Source organism: Nerophis lumbriciformis, linkage group LG25, assembly GCF_033978685.3.
Source record: "Nerophis lumbriciformis linkage group LG25, RoL_Nlum_v2.1, whole genome shotgun sequence".
NCBI classification, from domain to species: domain Eukaryota; kingdom Metazoa; phylum Chordata; class Actinopteri; order Syngnathiformes; family Syngnathidae; genus Nerophis; species Nerophis lumbriciformis.
This window is the reverse complement of record NC_084572.2, coordinates 13,058,278-13,077,703: the sequence shown is the minus strand read 5'-3', so window position 1 is coordinate 13,077,703 and position 19,426 is coordinate 13,058,278. Positions and strand designations below refer to the sequence as shown.

Below are 19,426 nucleotides of genomic sequence, written 5' to 3'. Positions count from 1 at the left end.
GGGGTGTCAAACCCATTTTATCCCAGGGGCCGCATGGAGGAAAATCTATCCCCACGTGGGCCAGACTGGTAAAATCATGGCATGATAACTTAAAAATAAAGACAACTTCAAAATTGTTTTCTTTGGCCAAAAATAGAGCAAGCATATTCTGACAAATAATCCTCTTGGCAAAACACTTCAAGTTTGTGGAAAACTGAGGAAAAAATTGGTGCCGTTTACAAAACACCATGAACTTAGACTGTGTCTCAGTGTTTTTACAAAGCCATTAAACTTTGAGCACTTCCTGTTCAGCATTATCATGTTGGCAGTTCATTAAAGACGTGTTTGGAAAAGCAACTGAGTGTTTCCTCAAACCTCCACATTGGTGACATCCACAACTGCCACAACACATTCACTTACCATCATTCAAATATTAAAATTATACTATAAATGTCAGAAAAATTGTATGTAAATTATCAAAAAACTTTCCGTTCTCTGAGTTCCCAGTGAACAGACAATCTTTGTTGCACCAAGCCAAAGGCTTGGAAAATTCCATTGTGTACGATGGGAGGAGATGGGAGGGGTTATCTATTTTGATCCAAGACCTGCCCAAGCTCGATCCAGGACCAGCCCAAGCCCGAGGCATCTTTTTCTTTTGTGTTAATGTGACCGAAAACAATGGCTGTTTACATACCCCCCATTCCTTTAGAAACAGCTGTTGTTATATAAACAGGGAAAGTCCAAATAAAAAGAGGTGGCGTACAATCTTTCGCCAGAGCGTGCTGGAGACTGTGCAAGAGCACAGCCCAGACGTTTCTCCTCAAATTGAGCCAAATTTAATTCCTTGCTTCTTGTCTCGTTTAATAGATTGATTGATTGATTGAGACTTTTATTAGTCGGTTGCACAGTGAAGTACATATTCCGTACAATTGACCACTAACTGGTAACACCCGAATACGTTTTTCAACTTGTTTAAGTCGGGGTCCAGTTGTCATCAGTGTTTGAACCTGACAATAATCAAAACAATGATCAAAATGACACCGTAATAGTCGAATTAAAGGTAACATAACTACAAACGTAACCAATGTGAACATGGTAATTTTAATCATGAAATAAAATAGAACAAACAACAAATGCAAAAACACATTTTTCCAATGGAGTTCAGGGTGCACATCTTGCTGTCAACAAACTGCGAGCGCTGCATGGAAATCTAACTACAAAAATTATGATCATGTTGACTTTGCATTTTACTGTTTCGTTATTTTTATCTGTTGAGTGGATAATTTACTATTAAAAAAAAAAAAAGGTATTGTGCGTTGCTACAGCATTAGTCTGTTGCCAGCCACTATCGACGCTGATTGGAGTAGCGGCAGCCAATCCAGAGGGCGCTTGAAGTCAGCTGACACGTCATCTTTAAACAGTGTCATGTGTGATGTGGGTTACACTTGAATTGCCATTGCGACATCCAGTGGACACATTTAGAACTGCAATTTTTCATAAAAAAATTTGCAGCTCGTGTTATACTTAAATTTATTTTGCGGGCCATGGGCCGGGTTAAACCTGTTCGCGGGCCTGATACGGTCCCCGGGCTGTACGTTTGACACCCCTGCTCTAGGGGGCGCCGCCAGGATGAAGGGGAAGAAAATGGTTCCGATGTATTTGTGCTTAGCTTTAGGTCGGATAGGCGCCTTCTACAGGTAAGATACTGAGAAGAGATCATCATGAGTGGACATTTATGTCAAAGTAAACAAGGAAGTGAGGACGTGGATCTGATTAGTCAATGTTTGAGCGACAGCAACAAAGTACTCAGACCCATGTGTAACTTGAACAAATACCAACACTCCCTTTTATTTCTTTGCTTTGATCAAATATAAAAAATAGAATGACGTCATCAGTCTGCAAGTGATATCATACAGTTATTAATACCCGCACATTGTCTATATTACAAGCTTAATGATTTAAGGTCAAGGCATCCATTGAAATATAAACACACTTTTTTTTTTTTTTTATCCCTGACTGTTCTCAGTGAAACTGGGTGTAAAACAACTTTTCCTCAAGGAAATGTATCAGCGATCTTATTAAATTACAAGAAAAACAACAGAGCGGCTATCACGCTTTGTTACCAATCTGCTTGTAGAGAACCATTGAAACCACCATGGCAGCAATCTGGAAAAAGAACACAAAAACACACTGGAACTTTCCACATACCGTAAATTATTTTGTAAACAAACATTTTTGATTTATCCGAGAGATTGCACCTGGCCATACAATGGCATACATTGTATTGTATGGCGACCAGTCACTTCACTGGCTGATTATCATGTGCAGGTGCTTATTCTACTTTGATGGACTGAGTCACCTCATGGATACAATTATACTTTGTCTCTGCTAAACTTTTTTTTGAAGCGGGGAGTCAACATGTCCTTTGAAACACTTTTAGTTGGGTTTAGCAGCATCGCGGCCACGACTGTTCAAAACCTCATAAAGATAATTTACGGACGTATTTCTAAATAGATTGTACTATTTAAGTTTATATTGCAGCCAAACATTTTCCTTACAAATATAGTGTCTAAATAACATTTGTTTTTTCATAGTTTTTGCCTTTCTTGTGTGTTTTGTTTACTTTTTTAATTAATGCCAAAATGGCAAAGGAGTTCTGAATGGGCTTCACCGAGGAGACGGCAAGTGAGCTATCGACATGCTAAAACTAAGGAGCTTGTTTCGGTGCTTTTGATCGTCTCAGTGCAGTGAGTACGTGCGGCTGAGGCGTTCAGCAAATTTTGTTTAGACCAGGGGTGTCAAACCTACGGCCCGCAAACAGGTTTTATCCAGCCCGCGGGATGAGTTTGCTAAGTATAAAAATTAACCTGAAATTTTTGAATGAAATAAACTGCTGTTCTAAATGTGTCCACTGGATGTCGCAATAGCAATTTTTTGTATCTTTGTAGATGATGCTACATATGTACAAAACAAACCACATGATGTTAGTACATCCGTTGAGGAAAATGACATCCTGTAATTTGATTTTGATATCATTTTTTTATCTTGACAGATTGAAAATGAACACCAATGAGTTGACTGATGAATATTATCACATCATTTATTCAGAAAATATAAATAACGACAAATAAAGATAGAATACTATTAACCGCAACATGTAAGTGTAAAAACAACAACAACATTATGATTTGTACATTTTCAGAATGTGCTTGTTCTATTTTTAAACAAAGAAAATAATCTGAAATTGTCTTTATTTTTAAGTTATCGTGCCGTGATTTGACCAGTCTGGACCACTTGGGAGTAGATTTTTACCCATGTGGCCCCCGATCTAAAATGAGTTTTGACACCCCTGGTTTAGACCGTTTTTATTGATATTTCTTTTTTTTTCAAATGCGGAAGTGATATTTTGACGCAAAAATGAATGTTTAAAATTGCATTATCACAGACATTTCTTATGCCTGCTGGTTAGACACCAATAATATTATATACCGAAAATCTTTTTTAGGGCCCCAAAAAGCCTTGGGTAGGTGCTGTTGTTTTGGTAAGCAATGTAGTCGTGGTACTCTTTAAAGTTTTAGTGGCGACAAATGCAACCCTTGAAATATACTGTATTTTCCGCACTATAAGGCGCACCTAAAAACCTCCAATTTCCTCAAAAGCTGACAGTGCGCCTTATAATCCGGTGCGCCTTATATATGGACCAATATTGAGCCACAACAGGTCTCGCAACTACGGTACAACGCCGACTTCATTTTCCCCCTTCTACGGCTGCTTACCGTAGAAGAAGAAGTTCTTCTTCTACGGGGGAAAATGAAGTTGGCGTAGTTGCGAGACCTAAACTTTATGTAAAGACCCAAAAATGGCTCCTATTAAGAGACACGCTTACGACGCAGAGTTTAAACTCAAGGCAGTACACGGGAATAGAGCAGCAGCAAGAGAATTTAACATTAACGAATCAATGGTGAGGAAGTGGAGGAAGCAACATGGTGACCTGCGCCAAGTAAAGAAGACTAAACAGAGTTTCCGAGGGAACAAAGCGAGATGGCTCAGTTGGAGGACAAACTCAAACAGTGAGTTGTTGAACAGAGAGCAGCAAGTAGAAGTGTCAGTACAATCACTATTTGTTTTGTTGACATTCCCTTTAGCGCAGTTCCATCTAATGGATTCATAACGTAACCTCAGCCTCTACTGCAGCGTCTATTCTATGCGCCTTACATATGAACAAAGTTTTAAAATAGGCCATTCACTGAAGGTGCGCCTTATAATCCGGTGCGCCTTATAGTGCGGAAAATACGGTAATATTATTTTTTGACGTTTTGTTCACAAGCAGTTTGTGTTTTTTTGTCGTACCTCAAGAGCGGCAATCCCGAGCGCCACAGCGGCAATTATCATGATGTTTTCCTCAATAAGCTGCATCAGCTTGTCTAAGCAGCCGTCAACCAACTGGAGGGAAGCAGATTACACGTTCGAGCGACTCGGCTCCACCCAGAGCAAGCGCGTGCAAGACGACGAAGACGTACCTTCAGTTCCGCGGCCGTTCCTGCCGCCTCTGTGCTACAGGTGCCGCCTGCCTCCGTCCCGTTGCAACACTGGGACGGATAGGAGCCGTTGTTTTGCGTGTAGAAGGGCGAGCCGTTGAAGTCGGTGTAGTTCTTGTACCCGCAGCACTGAAACTGTGAAGGAGGTGTTAGCCCAGAACGTCACACAGCAGTGGCCTCCTGGTGGCATCCTACCCCCATCATGGTGCTGTTCCAGAGCGAGGTCAGGCTCTCGTCGCTTCCGTACTTCTCGCCGAGGCTTTTCTTGACTTCGGTCTCGAGGCTGTCAAAGAGCTTCTCGGCCTGCAGAGGAACGAGAGACGCTCGCTAAACATCGACCGCCCACGGTCACGTTGCTACCGGTGTCAGCACTTACCACGTCGCTAAAAACCAGCAGCACCACAGCGCCGGCGACCTCGACGAGGAATATTATCAGCACGATACTGAAGAACTGAAGGAAGAGGAAATGAACAATTATTCATATTATACTGTAGCTTGCTGTGTTACAGTGAGCGGCCCGCCAACAATACATTTCAACCGTCACAAAAACATTCGGGGCTGCCTGTTCGCCCTCGTTCATAAACATCATGTGAATGTAGCACCGTAAACGCTGCAGAATAAGCCGCAACTTTTTTCTATTACTAATTTATGGGTTATTCTTCGCTGACGGCCATAATAAAAAGTTTTCAAAAAAAATAAATAGAAACACTGAGGTGTTTTATTGTTTGTGCTACTGCGCCATCTTTTAGACTAGTTCGCTCACTGCTTCCATTTACCCGTAGTGCTTTTTTTTTTTTTTCAACCAGAGTGCCGTTCATTCTTCTAGCTTATGCTGTTGTAATTTAATGAAGGTAGCGTTGTTAGCCATAGCTAATATGTTAACACAATTACGAGTATTATTAAATTACAACAACATTTGTTTTGTATTGTTTCAGTTACACAAATTCCACAGTAAACTACCCAATTCGCCACCGTGGAGTTATTAATAATAATAATAGATTTTATTTGTAAAAAAAAAAAAGCACTTTACATTGAGTAAACAACCTCAAAGTGCTACAGTGTATTAAAAAAATATATTTTTTTTTTAAAATTAAAAGATAATAAAATATAAATAAAAATAAAAACTAGAACAGTCGAATAGCTAAAACTAGTATGCATATATCTAAAAAAAGGCTTTTTTAAAAAAGAAGGGTTTTTAAGCCTTTTTTAAAAGCATCCACAGTTTGTGGTGCCCTCAGGTGGTCAGGGAGAGCGTTCCACAGACTGGGAGCGGCGGAGCAGAAAGCCCGGTCTCTCATAGTTCGTAGCTTTGTCCTCGGAGGTTGGAGGAGGTTAGCCTGTCCGGAGCGGAGGTGTCGTGTGGAGGATTTGGGTGTGAGTAGTTCTTTGAGGTAGAGGGGGGTATTTCCATAGAGGCACTGGTGGGTTAGTAGGGAGACTTTGAATTCCAGCCTGAGTGAAACAGGAAGCCAGTGAAGGGATTCGAGAGTTGGTGTGATATGGTCATATTTCCGCACTCTCATCATTATTGAGTCTGTTTAGTTGACTGGAGAGCTAGCTTCCGCAGCTAGTGGGTCTATGATGATGACTTCTGTTTTGTTTGATCAGCCATTTTACTGCCGCGTTACAGACACCAGTTGGAAACAATTGAGGTGTGTAAATAAACATTTACAAACATTTTCTGTGTAAATAACTCAAGTCCTAATATAATTATTGTTATATATATATATATATATACATATATATATATATATGTATGTATTTAAAATAGTTTATTATGTCTGTGCAGCACTTTGTCCAACTGGGGTTGATTTTAAATGCGTTATACAAATGAATAAACTGAACTGAAATGAACTCTTCGTAACCTGCCCAATTCCACTATTGGTTTGCAAAAAGTAGCTTCAAAAGAACATTTTCTATTTCTAATCGTATGTGCTCGTTACGTTTTTTTGCTCATTGGTTGCATTTTTGTTTTCATAAAAATGACATACACGTGCGCCGTGTCCAATTATGCAAATGAGAAATTAGCGAGTGTAGAAAAGGCAGTGGCATGACCACCCGACTCACTGTAGGATTGAAATAAAAACATGAATACATAAGTTAGCATTTAAGATAGCTCGCGATAAGCGGTGCTAACTGCCAGCTAGCAGTTATCGCACTAGTTGCCAGTATAATTTAAAACACAATTTTTACAAAGGTGTCCAAACTTTTTTTTACCAATTATTGCTATATTGTAAAAATAAAAAATACAAACATTATATACATTTAAAGACAAAACATTGTGTCAGGTTTGTGTTGTAGGTTATAATATCAGTCAATATCCCTCCGACTGGCTGACTCATGTTGATGTAAGCGGTTGTTGACGTAACAAAGTAGCCATTGCTTGCACTTTCCCTTGTGACTTTGGCCAGTGGCATAAGGAAATGATAAAGGATTTTTTTTAACCTCCGGCAGTTTATTGACATGGTTTCCTTCATTTGTGAAAGATTTAAAAGGTGTGCCTTTTGCTTGTTGAAAGGACAGCTGAGAAGTCCACCGCCAAAGAACTTTGGTCCTTTGTCGAAGCTCTGAAGGCACGCAGATGTTTCTTTCCTTTTGCCCTTTTGTTTGCTTTTATTGTTTTTGACATAACCACAACTCTGCAGTAGCCATAACAATGTATGTGACAGTACTGCAACTAGCGATGTCCGATAATATCGGACTGCCGATATTATTAGCCGGTAAATGCTTTAAAATGTAATATCGGAAATTATTGTTATCGGTTTCAAAATTATCGGTATCGGTTTCAAAAAGTAAAATTCATGACTTTTTAAAACGCCGCTGTGTACACGGACGTAGGGAGAAGAACAGAGTGCCAATAAACCTTAAAGGCACTTCCTTTGCGTGCCGGCCCAGTCACATAATATCTACGGCTTTTCACACACACAAGTGAATACAAGCATACTTGGTCAACGGCCTTACAGGACACACTGAGGGTGGCCGTATAAACAACTTTAACACTGTTACAAATATTGTTTGAATTGTTTGAAGTATTTATTTCAAACCTGCACAATACAACAACACAAATTTTTTTATATGCGCCACACTGTGAACCCACACCAAACAAGAATGACAAACACATTTCGGGAGAACATCCGCACCGTAACACAACATAAACACAACAGAACAAATACCCAGAACCCCTTGCAGCACTAACTCTTCCGGGACGCTACAATATACACCCCCCACTAACCCTCCCCCGAACCCCGCCCACCTCAACCTCCTCATGCTCTCTCAGGGAGAGCATGTCCCAAATTCCAAGCTGCTGTTTTGAGGCATGTTAAAAAAAATAATGCACTTTGTGACTTCAATAATAAATATGGCATTGCCATGTTGGCATTTTTTTCCATAACTTGAGTTGATTTATTTTGGAAAACCTTGTTACATTGTTTAATGCATCCAGCTGGGCCTCACAACCAAATTAGGCATAATAATGTGTTAATTCCACGACTGTATATATCGGTATCGGTTGATATCGGAATCGGTAATTAAGAGTTGGACAATATCGGAATATCGGATATCGCCAAAAAAGCCATTATCGGACATTTCTAACGGCAACCCATGTCGACATAAACACACCCTTTTTGCAGAGCAGTGACCTCATTGTGCCTCAAATATTATATTATGGTTTTAAGCGTTCATACAGTATTTTAGTCATGGAACACTTGATGAGTTGGTCGACTTAGACAACTAGTCGAATGTTGACATAAACTTAAAGGGGTTGTTTGTAGTCTTTACGCGGGTTAGCTGTGTGTGCTGTTAGCTAATGATAATGATTTGGCTAGCTAACGTTAGCTGTCATTGAGTGTATATTTTATCATAACAACAACATGACTGCAAATTGTTAGTTGCTTTTCTTGGACAGTTTTCATGTATGTGCAAGTGCTCCCTTTGTGTAAGTGACAAGCATTAACGCCAAACAAATTTTGCGGACCATCCAGCGAAAGTTATTTAGTATAATTAGTTATATATGTTCTGTTAAACCACTAATGGTAGCATAAGCTAGCTAGTGGTGTTCTTGTCCATTTTGATATTTTACATGTGTTGAACAGGTTGTGTCACGGTTTGCTGCGAAGTTTGTTCTCCCAGGATGCAAACGGACTATTCCGGACAAGGCGTGCAGGTAAAAACATGATTTAATTCTCAAAACTCAAAAAGGTACAAAAACGAAAAACAAGGAGAAAGCACAACGCGCTGATCGCACTTGGAGTTAAAGTAAATACTTAGCATAGACTATGGACATAGAGAACTTATGAAACTGTGGCATGAAATAAACACGACTTACATAGTCCAGGCATGAGACAAACAAGGACGCCAGGACGACTGACTGGCAAAGGTAGGCTTAAATAATGTCTCTAGATTGGAAACAGGTGCGCGTCCCGAACACCAGAGGCAGGTGAAAATCATAAGTCGCCATGGTAACTAAAACAAACAAGGGTGCACAAAAACAGGAACTAATGGAGTCTAAAACTAACAGAACATAACAAAATATTATCCGGGAACCACAGATCATGACAGGTTGAAAGCAAGTCAACACATATGCTAATAGGTTTTGCCAACAAGTATTAGTGTTATAGGTGTCAAAGGTTGTTATCATTATAGTTATATTATAGCAGGGGTGTCCGATATTGATATCGGATATAAGCAAGACAACAAGTAAGATTACATGATCATAAAAGATTATATGAACCTCAAATCTAAAAGCAGTCCTTCTTTGTGTTCACTTGTACGAAGCTGGACAGCCAGTTAACTAACAAACTCTAAATATTCTCCAATTGGGTTTTAAGCGACTAGGAGCTAGCAGCTACACAACAGCTAAGCACACAATAGCACACAAGCTCGACATACATAATACTGTGTCCTTAATTGAACAATATTGCAGTCAAACCAACATATGTCAATATAAACAAGTGTCAAATAGAGTTGCATATTACTTACACATACAAAGTTTCCAAGGCAGAAGTGTATTAGAAAGTATCCAGGAACAAATGTGTCCGCATCATTCAACTTACTGCGTCATGAGCTTAATTAATCATTGTAGCATTGAGGTGTCGCCAAAAACAATGACCACTCCACTTCAGCTTAAAGACAGCATACGTCCATTTTAGACAGTTAATAATAAATAGGTTAGTTTTTAACATCCCTATAATTGTTCTCTGTTTAACTGATTTCACTTAATCAAGTGTTTTGTAACATTCCACAGTATGTATCGGATCAATATCAGTATCAGCCAATACTCAAGTCTCCAACATAGAAAGCGAAACATTAGTTATTAGAACAACATTAACATTTTAACTAGAGATGTCCAATAATGGCTTTTTTACCAAAATTGTGTGTGTGTGTGTGTGTGGGGGTGGGGGGTGGGGGGGGGGGGGGGTTTGGTGGTAGCGGGGGGTGTATATTGTAGCGTCCCGGAAGAGTTAGTGCTGCAAGGGGTTCTGGGTATTTGTTCTGTTGTGTTTATGTTGTGTTACGGTGCAGATGTTCTCCCAAAATGTGTTTGTCATTCTTGTTTGGAGTGGGTTCACAGTGTGGCGCATATTTGTAACAGTGTTAAAGTTGTTTATAAGGCCACCCTCAGTGTGACCTGTATGGCTGTTGATCAAGAATGCCTTGATTTCACTTATGTGTGTAAAAGCCGCATATATTATGTGACTGGGCCGGCACGCTGCTTGTATGGAGTAAAAGCGGACGTGACGACAGGTTGTAGAAGACGCTAAAGGCAGTGCCTTTAAGGCACGCCCCCAATAATGTTGTCCGGGTGTAAATCGGGAGAAACTCGGGAGAATGGTTGCCCCGGGAGATTTTCGGGAGGGACACTGAAATTCGGGAGTTTCTCCCGGAAATATCGGGAGGTTGAAACCGATACCGATAATTTCCGGTATTACATTTTAAAGCATTTACCGGCCGATAATATCGGCAGGTCGATATTATTGGACATCTCTAATTTTAACTCATTCCATTTTTAATGTTTTCCCCTCTACACTTTTTCTTGTTTGTATTTTCAGAATAGAAGCTTCTATTGTACGAGTTTGCTCAAAGCGTGTGCGAAAGAAGGTGAAAAGGCGTGAATACTCACCGTCAGAAGCATGCACCTGCTCTCCTTCACGGCGCCGCAGCAGCCCAGGAAGCCGATGACCAGCAACACGGACCCCACCGCGATGAGCAGGTAGGCGACGTTGGCGACCTCGGATACCTCTGAGGGAATGTCCTCCACGCTATCCAGTATTCCCATCAGGGAATTGCTGTCCACCTTCACCCAAATGCCCACGCCCAGGATGGCAGCACCTGCTACCTGAAAGACGACATTCCCGGATGAACCAAAAAGACAGAGAACTAGCAAACTGTTAGCATGATGTTCAAAGTAAACATTTCCATTTTTAGAAACTAGTTGAATTTTACTACAAAAACAGCCATTTGTGCGTAACTGTGCCGGTTTTTACACACTGGTACATTTTAAACCGGCTAAATATAGACACAAAACGGCGGTCACAAAACAGTTTCATGGTTGATAAATCACAATGAGAGCGATAAATGGTTACATTTGCATATCCTCTTCTCAGTGACAGACAGACACGCTAAATGGATTGCAAGTGCTATTTTGCTCATTTAAGAAACACATTCCTCTGCACACGAACTTAGTAAATCAGCTTAGCGTGCACTTTCAAGTTAACACGTGTTTTAATACGCGCAAAGCTTTCTTGGATCAGGCATGTTCAATCAATATAAAGGGTGGACGGATCTATCTAAAAATCAATGCCAGTATCATTATCGGAATGACACAAACCTGATGAGTTTTATTTTTGCTGTGTTGCTATTATATTCATACATTCTTTAGGGCTGTCAAATTTGGCGTTTTAATGCGGATTAATCCCTCACCAATATTAATCTGATTATTAACCCGTCTTCAGTCCTTTGTATATGATCCCTTGACTGTCTTTGTTCATCCAAAATAAAACACAATTAAACATGTGTAATGGCGATTAATCGAAATTAATCCACAGCAACCCTGTGATTAAAACAGTTCATAGTTTGACAGCTTTAAAGTGACCACTAGAGTGTAAAAACAAGTTGATTTCATAGGCTTAATTGTGTTTCATTGTATCCATTAATGCCAGTTGTATTTACAATCCGCAAAGTATGTGAAACCACCATCTAAACATCACAAAATGCTACAAATTTAGTTGGCCATTTTGAATATTCCACTCCGAATACCTTCGGCAATTTCCGCAGATTCTACGTCACTGTAGTAACGCTGCTGCACTCTGACCACTTTATTAGATCAGTTGTACTGGAAATAAGCAACAATTGGAAAGAGATGTGCTGTTTATCATTCACAATCCTTATTTTAGACAAGAACACATATGCTTGGCTTTTTTCATGCATTCTAAATCATAAATAAATAGCCAACAAGTTGAGGGTCCTCTACTCCGCTCATAAAACCGTCTCTGAAAACATCCAGAAAGCGCCAACAATACTCCATATACATGACGTGACCTGAAAATTAACCAAATATGAGTAACATTGTTATTATAAGCGCTAACGCAGACGGACTATTTAAGCGGCTCATTGATACAAGTGATCTAATGCTATCTTAAGATGCTATTGTTGACACATAGACCGACGGGCTGCTTTTGCTTCATCTGAAACTTGCTGAGAGTAAACTCTACATTATAATTCATGCATTTCTCACCTGGTAGTAGACAAATGTGGCCATGGACCGGCAGGCTGGTCGACTATGACATACCCGAGATGGTAAAATAGACATATTTGCGGCAACTTTTTGAACCCTTTGTGAAGATTGTGACTGAATCTTCATCTATGTAAGTGTCCCATCGGTTTGTACAGTAAGTGTTTGTTTTATCATGGTTAGTTTATATGTTTAGCACCTAGCAATGCTGCAGACGCTATGTTTCAATGACACTGCATCCGTTCAGCACTCGGCTTCTAAAACTTATTGCTCATCCTCCTTGTGTACGGGCTCAAAAATATAGGGTCCTAGATCATCATTTTCCCAAAGTAATCGTTGTTGGCTCTCACAAAGTTTGCTTGACTAGCATTGTTGTTGATGGGGAAGGGATCTGTGGCTCCTAACTCTATGTCACAGATCACGTGACTCGCTTGCTCATCAACTCTTAAAATGGCTCAGGAATCTCCGTGCGATTGATACTATTTTGATCATATCTATTTACTCGCAAACTTTGGAAGTCTTTTGGTGTCATTCATCTGATAGCTTCAAAATAGAGGCAACTTGTTTTTCCACTCTACTGGTACTTTAATGTTGTTATTGTCATGATGCCACATGACAGTTTGGACTTTCTTCTTCGTTTTCAAGTGTTTGGTACCATTTTCTCTCCTGGTGCTCTTGTTTTTATTGCATTTCCTGTAGGACTCTTTGTTTTGCTGCACCTTCCCTCTCTGCTTAGTTTCCTACTAGTGCACCTGTTTTCTATTGGTTAATCAATTCTATTTATGTTCACCTGTTGCTCCTTACCACCGCTAAATGATTGTATTGTGTCACTGTTTGTCTTGTAACTGGCTGTTTGCTACCTTTTGTTAAAATCCCAGTTTCATCAAACTCTTTTACCCGCACGTCGTCTTCTATCTCTGCACCCTGAGGTCGCGACAAGCTCAACAATGAGCATGCTGACCAAATCTTGGAATTAGTTTTTGGACTTTTCCCAGTTTTTTTCTTTAACTCACTTTACGCGCAGCGTCCATGATAATTAGAGTGTCCGCCCTGAGATATGTAGGTTGTGAGTTCAAACCCCGGCCGAGTCATACCAAAGACTATAAAAATGGGACCCATTACCTCCCTGCTTGGCACTCAGCATCAAGGGTTGGAATTGGGGGTTAAATCACCAAAATGATTACTGCTCCCCTCACCTCCCAGGAGGTGATCAAGGGTAATGGGTCAAATGCAGAGAATAGTTTCGCCACACCTGGTCTGTGTGTGACAATCAATGGCACTTTAACTTTTAATTTATAATCACAGGCACATGCGCCATGACCCATTATGCAAATTAGACGATGAGACCCCTACCCACCCCACTTAACACCACCAATGTATCGTCTTTGTAAATGCCCAATTTAATATATAACTCTTGTATTCGATTGTGCGAGTGTCCCTAATGTTACAGTACATACAAACAAACACGTATTCATGCCATAACTTACAAAGATGGCGCCGTTGAAGATGAACATCATCAGTTTGAGGAATCCTGCGCAACACATCTTGGCGTCTGTTTCTAATACTGTCAACAACAAAAAAGAAAATGCTTTGTCAGTCCAGCAGGAAGGAGGCGGAAGTATGTATAACATGACGCAACTTAATTTGCTTTAGTTAGACATTAACTAGTCACAGTAGTCGCAAAGGGGGCCTCATCTTTCACTTTGACAACCTTTGCAAGTTTCAGGAAAAATGTAAATAGCATTTAAAATGTACACAATATAAGTACAAGTAGCAGGTAGAGCATGATGAAGTAAGCGTTCAACCTCCACTCTTTATTACGCAATCTTGCAATATTAACCCGTGATTTGATTAATAATTAAGATGCTAAAGATATGTTATTTTCCACTCTCTTGTAAAATTCAGATAAGAGATTGGAGCTGCCTTTATGTGGCGCCACTTATCCAAGTGACCTCTGATAGCACGGCTCATTAATGACGCAGAAGCAAAGACATGGTTTAGTCACGCTGCAGGTAGCAGAGTGGAGGTAATAAAAGACAAAACACACCATGTTCCCGACATAACACACATTTGCTAGCCTTTTACGGTTACAGTAACTTTTTACCTTCCTTATTGCAGCTCTGACTGACATCGGCCACCTACTTGGCAAATTTGTTGACAAGGCACAATAAAATGAAGTAAATTTCATGTTGCCGTCATCGCCGGATTTCTTTTGGAGGTAGCACAACTGGGAAATGTAATGTAATTATATTATTTTTCATGTTTTATTCTGGGAATACCTTTTAAAAATGGTTCTTTTTAATGTATTTATAGCAGTTTTAAAGTGTATTAGGACCACATTGAACTACAATAAAATAGTAACATATGAGCAAAAAGTCAAAAGGTTTTACATAAAAAGAATGAGGAAGAAGTAGTAGGTATTCCAGAAAATTATAAAGCTGTATTACTTTAAGTAATATGGTAATTACTAGAAACTTGATGTTAATATTACAATAAATTAATATTTTTTTGGCATTTGTTTTAAGGAATATGAATTACAAGAAGTTGTTTTGGTAATGTACGTTTTCAAATATAACGTTACAAGCAACATACATAATATTACAAAAAACATATGTAATTAAAATGTCCAAAAGAAAAGATTTCTCTTTTTTTTCTTAAATGCATTTTTAAAAAATACAATATTACAAGAAATGCAGACGGTATTACAAAAAAAGTAATTAAAATTACAAAATAACATTGAAAAAAATAACTTACAAAAAATACGGATTTATTTTAAGAAAACTTTGTAAAAATAAATTGCCATACCTTGCCTAAATTGAGAGAAAAACATTGTTAAGGTAAAATAGAATTAAAAGCATTTTTCTTATTGTAGAAAAAAAAGTTTTATTTTTCCTATGAAAAAATATGCAATATATAATATCATGGTTGCAATATTGCAAGAAAAAAGCCATAAAGTTACAAGACCAAAACTGTAATATTACTAGAAAAAACAATGTTACACAAAATATAGATAGTATTCCAAGAAAGTTGATATTAGAAAAAAGTTGTATTATTTTGAAAGAAAAATGTTGCGAGAGAAAAAAATATGTAATTTTAACAAGAACCAATTCATAACATTACAAGAAACAATAAAAAAAAATTATGTTAGGAGTAATAGAGATGATATCGCAATAAAGAAAGATATTCATAATGCTACATACAGCAATCATTTTTGCTTTTTTGAAAAAAAACTTTGCAAAATTATGAGGAAAAAAGTCATAATGGTAGAAGAAAAAAAAAGAAAGAAGTGTAAAGTTACAAGATGAAAGTGGTAAGGGGAACTGCACTATTTTTGGGGGGGGGGGGGTGTCCATCATTCACAAATGAACGGATATATTACATTTTTTTAATGCATTCTAACTCATGAATAATTGTTAGCAAAAGTCAGCTACCAGTGGAGCCAAGGGGAGTCGCTCTATTCCGACTATAAAGCGCCCTAGAAACATCCAAAAGCCTCCATCAACGTTTTATATACACGCTGTAAGTATATATGTAACGTAGTAACAGGCACATTAATAATAACATGTAATAGTTGCATATTTTGCTCATTTTAAGTAAACAGCAGCTCGTAATTTCATAGACGCGTCACAACGTTTCCTTTTTCCTTAAACAATAACAACGCTACTACTCATGACAGACTTCAAGAGAGACATCGACAACTACTTTTGAGATAAATGATGATCCAGAACATTATCTTTTTGAGCCTGAATATAAGGAGGATGATCAACAAGTTTTAGAAACTGAGTGATTAGCAGAGCCAGCAAGTAATAGTATTTCTAAGTGCTAAACAAGAAATACAAACTCGGAATATTAAATCAATAATTTACTGTACAATGTCTGCTCTCACTTGGATGCTGAACAATGGGATTTGTATAGCTTCCCGTTTGAATGAAGAATTAATCATAATCCTCACAAAGGGTTAAAAAAAAGTGCTGCAAATGAGCAACTTTTCGTGTCTTTGCCATCTCTTTAACCTTTCATGAGGATTATTAAGTTGAATGTTAAAGTTGACCAACTTCTCTTTTTATGGTCACATCCTACTACTATTCAGGTGAGAGACATGGTTTATAGGGTAGAGTTAACTTTCACCAGCTCAGAAACGCACAGAATCTCCCCGGCTCAATATGTCAATATAGCTAGATAGCTGTCTGTGATCACGGTGCCACTATAAATAGTTAGTATGCGCTAGCGCTTATAATAATCGCTAATACTTGGTTAATATTCAGGTCACGAGATGTAAATACAGTATTGTTGGCGCTTTTTGGATGTTTTTTGAAGTGCTTTATGGGCGCATTACAGTACTCCCATTAGCTGTGTTGCTGTATTTTATGACTTAGAATGCATAAAAAAAAAGAAAAACATGAGCGTACTTGTCTTATAAGGATTGTAAATGATCGGTAAAATTCCAAAAATAAGTGCAGTTCAACTTTAACATGACAAAAAAAAGTTGTAATGTTACAGCTAATAATTTGAAATGTTCTTAGAAAAAGTTACAATATTACAACAATACAAACACTTATGTTTGAAAATACTTTCTTAACCACGAAGGTCAAAGGTCAGCTGGTGGCACATAAAGTCAAAGCAATGAACTCAATTACTTAATGTCCTATTTTACTATACAGTACTACTAACAGGGCACTTGGGGCATAGAGTACTTCCACAATACACAGGCACTGGTATGATAGGCTGTGGTATATTAAAGAGTGCTCTTTTTTTCTCTTTTACTAGCACTCAAGTTGTCTGTTTGATAAAAAACACAAATGTCAAAATGTACTGTATATTTGGAAAACAAGCTTAGTGGACCCCAGTAGGCACAAGACATTGATACAACGTTGAGTATACATATACAGTACAGGCCAAAAGTTTGGACACACCTTCTCATTCAATGCGTTTTCTTTATTTTCATGACTATTTACATTGTAGATTGTCACTGAAGGCATCAACACTATGAATGAACACATGTGGAGTTATGTACTTAACAAAAAAGGTGAAATAACTGAAAGCATGTTTTATATTCTAGTTTCTGCTAAATAGCCACCCTTTGCTCTGATTACTGTTTTGCACACTCTTCGCATACTCTCGATAAGCTTCAAGAGGTAGTCACCTGAAATGGTTTTCACTTCACAGGTGTGCTTGAAGCTCATTGTGAGAATGCCAAGAGTGTGCAAAACAGTAATCAGCGCAAAGGGTGGCTATTTTGAAGAAACTAGATTATAAAACATGTTTTCATTTATTTCGCCTTTTTTTGTTAAGTACATAACTCCACATTCATAGTTTTGATGCCTTCAGTGACCATCTACAATGCAAATAGTCATGAAAATAAAGAAAACACATTGAATGAGAAGGTGTGTCCAAACTTTAGGCCTGCGATGTATGTTTTTTAAAACTGACTTTGAAACAACATTGAAAAATAGTTGCATTTGTAAATGTTGATGTCTAACATTTGATCCACGTTTTTGGTTGGAAAATTACCAAATTTCAATGGTCAAATCAACGTCACAACCTGACATTGAATAAACATGGTCAAAAAGCATGTTGTTTCAACGTTGTATTTGTGTTGTAGATTATTGGTTGGGAAACGACCAAAATTCAATGGTCAAATCAACGTCAGAACCCAACATTGAATAACTGTTGTCAAAAAGCATGTTGTTCCAACATTAGATTTGAGTTGCTCAACATCCGGACCTAATTCAACAAGTTCTCTACGTTGTTTTAATGTCTTGTGTCTGCTGGGACAGCTCTTTATTTTGTCAGGGAATTATGAAAATATAACTAATGTATTACATCAAGTCCTTTACTTAGTTATTTAAATTGATTGACAAATTCATGTTCATAGAGAACATCAAGAGAAAATACCTGGAGTTCTGCCCGGCAACTAGCAGAACAACTTTGTGTTAACTCCAACTGGTGTCAAACTGATGAAATGGAGTTCCTACCTGTGTTTGCGGAGAAGTCCGTTGATCAATCAGGAGTGTGTGCGACAAAAAGCCTTCTGTGCGTTCCTTTATCTTCTCCCCAGTTTCACAAAAAACACACCCATATTACGCAGATAGAGACAAAAAGGGGACTTCATGGCCTGCACGTCACTGACTTTTTTTCCCCCTGGGGATCAAAGTCCATTCAAGACAAACTTTATGACCAATCAAATGGGTTTATACAGCTGATGCGGGCTTAAAATAGAAATAGGATCAATGATTTCTTACCTGTAAGTCATTTCACAAAGAAAGCCAACATATGAACAAAAAGAGTTCCAAATTGAGTAAAGTTGGGTTCAAAAGTGTCCAAAACAGCATCAACAAACAAAAAAAGACTTCAAATAAATACAAAAAAAGGTCTTACCGAGTGATCGGGATCATAACAGACTTGTTGTGAACCCTAAAAATGAGCTTAGCTGAGTACCCGAATATATGGAAGGAGATGATTTTCATCCCCATAATTGTCTGTTTCTTTCCGGAAGGCACAAGTATTTCCACGGGCTCTTTGTTAGAAAAGAGACAGACATAATTTTCCAGAAGATCCATTCAACACAATAATAACAGTAAATTGGCCAAAATTAAAGCAAAATCCAATCAAATTAGTTTATAGGTATATAAATAGAAACTAAAAAGTATTTTTTTTCTTTATACATTATTGCGAACTAAGAATTTGTCTGAATTTTGCTAATTGACAGTGAGGAAAATTAGGATTCATACTTTAAAATCAAAAATGTTCATACACATTTTTGTTGGTACAGACAACGGAACTTGTGTTGCAATTTTGATTTTGTTTGTTAAAAATATGTTTAATATTTTTTTAAATTTCACTGCTTCTTTGTTATTGATGTATTAAAATCACAAAAAACACATGCGAGGAAATACAATGTAAATGTTTAAGTGTGAATGTTGAAATTCGCCTATTGAGATCAAATCAATAGCCCCCCTGCTGCGTGCAGAAAGGTAGTGCATGCCATTTTGCATCAAGACAAAGTGAATAAATGACTTTAAATACTATAACATGTTGTAATAATAGGGCAAACTGTTAAATATAAATGTGTTTTTTATAGATTGAAACACACATTTATTTATTTTTTTTTACATTTTTGCAAACTAAGAATTTGGTGTTCATTGTCAATGAGGAATTGATTATTTGAATAAACACAATT

The 19,426-nt window shown here is 38.1% G+C and overlaps 1 protein-coding gene across 2 annotated transcripts in view; it reads right to left on the bottom strand.

Annotated features, from left to right (window-relative positions):
• Nucleotides 1-1,798: 1,798 nt before the first annotated feature.
• Nucleotides 1,799-19,426, bottom strand: part of tspan34a (tetraspanin 34a) — a 20,294-nt gene continuing 2,666 nt past the window's right edge. Inside the window, exons 1-8 of one of the 2 annotated variants that reach the window (XM_061983767.1) lie at nt 18,222-18,391; nt 13,734-13,810; nt 10,636-10,851; nt 4,894-4,968; nt 4,713-4,820; nt 4,500-4,652; nt 4,330-4,422; nt 1,799-2,145 (exon numbers count right to left, since the gene is read on the bottom strand). In XM_061983767.1, the coding sequence (XP_061839751.1) occupies nt 2,089-2,145; nt 4,330-4,422; nt 4,500-4,652; nt 4,713-4,820; nt 4,894-4,968; nt 10,636-10,851; nt 13,734-13,790 (759 nt within the window). In that variant the 5' untranslated portion in view covers nt 13,791-13,810; nt 18,222-18,391 and the 3' untranslated portion in view covers nt 1,799-2,088. Of the gene's footprint in view, nt 2,146-4,329; nt 4,423-4,499; nt 4,653-4,712; nt 4,821-4,893; nt 4,969-10,635; nt 10,852-13,733; nt 13,811-18,221; nt 18,392-19,426 lie in introns of those variants that run through there. The other variant, XM_061983766.1, reaches the window with a different exon arrangement.